General features: G+C 35.9%; 1 protein-coding gene across 1 annotated transcript; it reads right to left on the reverse strand.

The window, feature by feature from the left end:
- Positions 1-634: 634 nt before the first annotated feature.
- LOC117615369 (vacuole membrane protein KMS1) lies at positions 635-5,258 on the reverse strand. The gene is made up of 8 exons (XM_034344443.1): positions 4,857-5,258; positions 3,752-3,963; positions 3,160-3,238; positions 2,643-2,942; positions 2,268-2,425; positions 1,732-1,848; positions 1,372-1,548; positions 635-1,254 (listed from the first exon to the last, which is right to left on the reverse strand). Exons 1-8 carry the CDS (start codon positions 4,933-4,935, stop codon positions 1,099-1,101), a joined length of 1,278 nt encoding a protein of 425 aa, XP_034200334.1. The 5' UTR covers positions 4,936-5,258; the 3' UTR covers positions 635-1,098.

Consider the following 5,258-nt stretch of genomic DNA (forward strand, 5'->3'; position numbering starts at 1 on the left):
AAATTATTTTCTACACATGGATGGACTTGGTTATGCTGTCCAGGAGAATAATACATTGGATCTCCCACAGCCTACAGGTTTAATATTTGGTGCTTCCTCTGACAAAATTATCACCAAACCCTCTCTCTCTCTCTCTCTCTCTCTCCCCAAAGAACATTATGATTATTTAAAGAACCCAATTTAATATTCATGGCCAAGTGCAATAGATTATGTGATATGGGTGTTACACCTGTGCTGTGGTGTGGGTTGTATTTTAATCTACTTGTTGGCTAAGGAATCGAGTAGAAGGGCTAAATATGAGAATCGAACCATGATCTTGGGAACGTGAACACGAACTTCAATACCAAAGCTGACTGGACTGCTTCTCATAATTTACTACTTGGAAATTTTATTTTATTTTATATAGGCTTTGTTCATTAATATTATAGTTCAAGCAATTATATCTTGAACTTAAAAAAGTGATGCTTTCATATATGAAAGTGTAACTTATCCAAATTTATATGATCTATAGCTGATGTGGTGCCATTTTGAGTTTGGACTTTGTTTTTTGTAGTGGATTCAACAGGGATTATTGTGGAATAAATGGGGTGAAGTAAGTTATTTTTATATTTAAAGAATATGAAAGACTGAAATGTATAGAATCTCCAAGATGTAACCTTGTCTTGCATTGCAAAGAATAGTAAGATTTCCAATTTCTAAATTTCAACATTAGTTGACAATGGGGTGAAAAAAACCCACCCTAAGTAATGACTCCCCCAAAAATTACACATAATAAACCTGCAACTTCTACAGTGCTCCATTAGATCCATGATCCTATACAAGCTTCTTCTAACAAGGACATGCACAGAGCATTTTGGGGAGAGACCAATGATGACTTCCGAAACAGCTGTGCCTAGGAATTTCTATTGCTTCTACTTCTGAAAAACGGAGTGGGATAAAAGAACAAAAGAGAGAGGGAAAAGAAAGAAGAGCAGTACCGCCGTTTTAAGGGACATGGCGGAACATCACGGGACTGTGTGATGTTCTAAAAGGAAAAGGAGAGGAGCAGTACCGCCATTTTAAGGGACATGGCAAAACATCATGCGGTTGTGTGATGCTTTATGACTTCTTTGTCAACAAAGCAAGCTCCTTTTCCTGCTGTTTCTTCAGATACCTCTGGGCAGTTGCATTCACAATCTTCACAAAGAAGTTGAATAGCATAAGCCAGACCAGAGTGTTCCAAATTGATGCAAAAGAGAAATCCCACGTTTTCACCTGGCAAGGATTTTAAATTAGACAAATTGAAATAAATCAAACACCTGACATCAATCAACACCATAAGAAGTTAAAAGTCCATTTACAACAAGGATGCCTTATCAACAGTTGAGTTACCTTGATATTTGAGGATACAGAAGAAGCTGTGAGATATTTTTCTTTTGCCGCATCAATTTTGGCAATGAGGTTAGGCAGGACAGCAGCAAAACCAGGAATGAGACTGAAAACCCAAATCAATTCATTCTCTATCCAATTAAGAAGTTGATTGTTGCAAACTGAGATGATGAAGACCGTCTGCATAAAAAGAAAATAAACAAACAAAAACCACGAATCAGAAGCAAATAGGGAACATTTGGACAAGCCAAAACAAAAAATATAATCAAAATATCTTATTCGAAGTAAGAGGTCTAAGAACAGCTTTGCATAAATGGAACCAAAACATGGTCAAAACTGTGTAAGAAAAGGAACTTAACAAACCTGTAGATGAGTTTTAATAATTGCCTTTCCAATCACTGTTGCAAGGAAAAATTTCCAGAATGGAATACCAAATTGTCCACACATAATGCCAGCCAGGTCAAAAAGAGGATTTGGCACCTGAAAACTATCCCAGTTAACTGGCAGGTTACAATGAAAATAGTACTGCACGCAATTTTGAGATAAGCATAACAGGTGTTGCATTCTAAGATCAAACTAGAATTTCAACAGTACAAATATACTCGAGCACCAACTTTAATTAAAAGTTAGATTTAGAAGTTAGATTTAGAAGAGAAACGATGATTCATGCAACTACTGGATGGTAATAGAAATCCAAATCTCATTAATCTGTTAGCATACAACATGACACACACACATGAATATTTGTGTAATATTACAGAAGAAACACCAATTATCTGTAATGAAGAGGAAACAATAGAAATCATAAAGCAAAGAATAAAAGGTCACTCCAATGAAACAGAAAGGTATATTTTATGAAAGACACTCTAGTAATGAAGAAGAAAGATGTTCAAACTAACCGAAGCAAGCACTAAGATTGTAAAGAAGTTCAACTGTTGTGAGTGTGATAGAAGCCAGCGTTTGACTCGGTTTAGATGAGTAGCTATGAATCCTGTTTCTTCATCTGAGGGGGCATCCAATTCTTCCATGCCATCCACTTTGTCGCCAGATAAGCTTGCTACATGAAGCAGTAAACCAAAAGCAGACCAGAATTAGATGCATAAATCACATAGATCATTGGATGAATAGTGTCCTCCATCCCTTCAGTCCATTTTGCCGGTATGACATCCTAGTATATGCAAAATGGATCTTCATCCAGTTTTCATTAAAAAAAACCTTAGCACAAAAATCTTGGTTGTAGGACAGTTTATCAACCTACAACTTGTTCTGCTTACCTGCTCTTGAGATAAAATATGGAGGAAGCTCTCCAATTGCAGTCCCAACACCCCATAAAACAGCCTCTAGCTGGACCTGAGGTAATATGCTGCTAAGTGGAACCCTCAAACCATGTAATGATGGAAACAATGGGGGCCCAAATTCAGAGCAGTTTTTCCCAAGCCACGAAGGACCTCTTTTTAGCTGTATTGTGTCGTAGGGAGCACTTTTTAAATCAACTCGACCACACTGCATTGCCTTTAAAGTAAAGAATGCAATATGGGGACCCAGATATAGGACAAACGTGTGCAAACCAGATCCTGAAGGAAAAATAAGCAAAAGAAGATAATATTATGCTTCCATTCTATATCAGGGAGGTTATATCAATGCATACATGGAAAGATGTTGCTAAGTATTTACAAACAGATATAAGAAGAGATGCTCATTCTTGTTCCATACTTTTTCCATGTTTTAATTACTTGCACCATCAGAAAGCCTGATACAAAAACAATGATTCATATTTTTCATATTGCTTACCAAGACCAATTGATGATGCAACTCCAAGTGCCACCCACCATAGCCCGAACTGGAAATATTTGAGAAGTTCCTCAACATGCTGCAGAATCATTCCATCAACTTTTAGCATTTAAACAAAACAAATGAGATTAAATGCCAACACCAGTACGAAACATCACAGTTAACCATCAGAAGGCTATGAATAAAATGTGCCTGGGCATTAACATCCTCACCACACAAAGTAATGAGCTTTAAGATTTTTCACAGCCTTTAAATATTTTAAAAATATTTGAATACTTTAAAAAAATAAAATTAAGCATCAGTTTTGTGAAGTGATGCTATGAATAAAATATTAAAATCATTTAGTTAACAAAATTGGAGGTAGAGATTTGATGTTGGTTCATAAAAATAAGTATCCTTCAAGTAAGAAAGGGTTTGGTTAACGGTTAACCCTAGATTCGCATCCTATTAGGAAGCAATATAATTACCATTAAATAAACAACCCTAAAAGAAATGAACATAATTTCAGCCAGAAAGATCTTTGGGATCCATCTTAAGAACATAGCATCTTATCAAATATGATATCACTAATATAATCTACACATAAAAATACCTTCTCATGAGGGCCATCAATGGTCACTAGAAGAATTCCAAGTGACGCTACGACAGTACTCAAAAGCATAAGCCAGCCACCTTTTGCCAACAGATATGATATTGAACGCTTCACATATTGAACTACAGCCAAAATGAAAAACTTCAATGTTCTGAAGGGTTGTGTTGTTAGTGTCAAGTTTTCTAGTTCCTCTTGATGCTTCTCACTGAGCCCTGAAACCATATGCAATTTTATCAGCGAAAAGTATTTAAGATGGAAAGGACCTTTCAGCTTCCTTTAGAGAGTGACGATGGAGAGTTGATTTCTTTTTCTTTCTAATCGTATTTACTACTAATCTCAGATAATATTGAAGCGGGCGTGGGCAAATAGTACTTTTCAGAATGAAGTTATATATTCTCTACAAAATGAAAGTTTCAAAATTTATGAGAAAGAGGGATAGCAACTGTAACATTAACAAGTGGTGCAAGTATACAAGTTGAATGACCATGTCTGTATCTCCAAGATGGATGCTTTTTAACTGAAAGATCACAGAAAAACATGTACCAAACAATTTCGCTTATCTAAACTAAAACGAACATTTGTATCCTATGTTTTCATCGTCCTACTAAACTAAACACACTCTCAAAATCCGTTAAGTCCATAACCAATAGAATTGCAGTCTGTCAAGCATGACTGCACAAGAAAACGAGCAATACCCAACCCAATTCGTGATAAGCATCAAAAGCATTCTCATTGTTTTGAATCCAGTACCTGCATAGCTTAGGAAATTAATCTACGTAGTTCAGATCCTATTTCGCCTAATAGAAGTGTTTGCTTGAGGCCCTGTTGGCCTATAATGTTCTACTTCATTGTTACCACTAAATGAATTTTTCTATCACCTAACCCCCACCTCCATTAATAAACCAAAAATTCTGCTTTCCTCCGAAAACTTAAGAGACCTAAGTTCAATTCATTTAAGTTTTGAATGAATGAAAACTCAAAAAATCCATAAACATGAACTTCAGAATTAAAACGAATTCTGGGTTCTCCAATTACAGATTCAGAAATTCCAGCATAGAACAAAAAAGCATAATGAATGAAAAATTAGAGAAATTGAATAACTTGCCTGAGATCGAAATTTCCGTGCGCTGCGAGGACGAAGGTGATGACGAAGAAGAAGAATTTGCTTGTTTACGGGACCCCATTAGAGGAGGCTCACATGCCACAATCAAAAGCTCCCTCTTTTATTCATGAATAATATGAAATTTTCATATATGTTAATCTTCCTTCTTTTATTTTACAAAAAAATAAAAAAGGGTTGTAAGAGAACAAGAGATTGGAGTGAACCCAGTGGTTGAAAGTCTGAAACTGGATCAAACAGTTGAATCAAAATTTCAGATCTAAAAGACCCAAAAATAGAGAGAGATGGAGAAACCAAACATCCCCAGAAGTTTGCGTGAAGTGGAGCTTTTATATCTTATTTCATATATGAGTCTCTTACTCCACAACCATAGAGACCAAAATGTGC

Source organism: Prunus dulcis, chromosome 1 (assembly GCF_902201215.1).
Source record: "Prunus dulcis chromosome 1, ALMONDv2, whole genome shotgun sequence".
Classification (NCBI taxonomy): domain Eukaryota; kingdom Viridiplantae; phylum Streptophyta; class Magnoliopsida; order Rosales; family Rosaceae; genus Prunus; species Prunus dulcis.

Bases quoted from the DNA above. Each gene is read 5' to 3' on its own strand.
- LOC117615369 (XM_034344443.1), bottom strand. From the start codon at position 4,935: ATGGGGTCCCGTAAACAAGCAAATTCTTCTTCTTCGTCATCACCTTCG. The intron at 2,426-2,642 runs GTAAGCAGAACA...TGCTTCATGTAG, and splicing joins ATATTTTATCTCAAGAGCAG to CAAGCTTATCTGGCGACAAA. The intron at 1,255-1,371 runs GTAACTCAACTG...AATCCTTGCCAG, and splicing joins CTGTATCCTCAAATATCAAG to GTGAAAACGTGGGATTTCTC.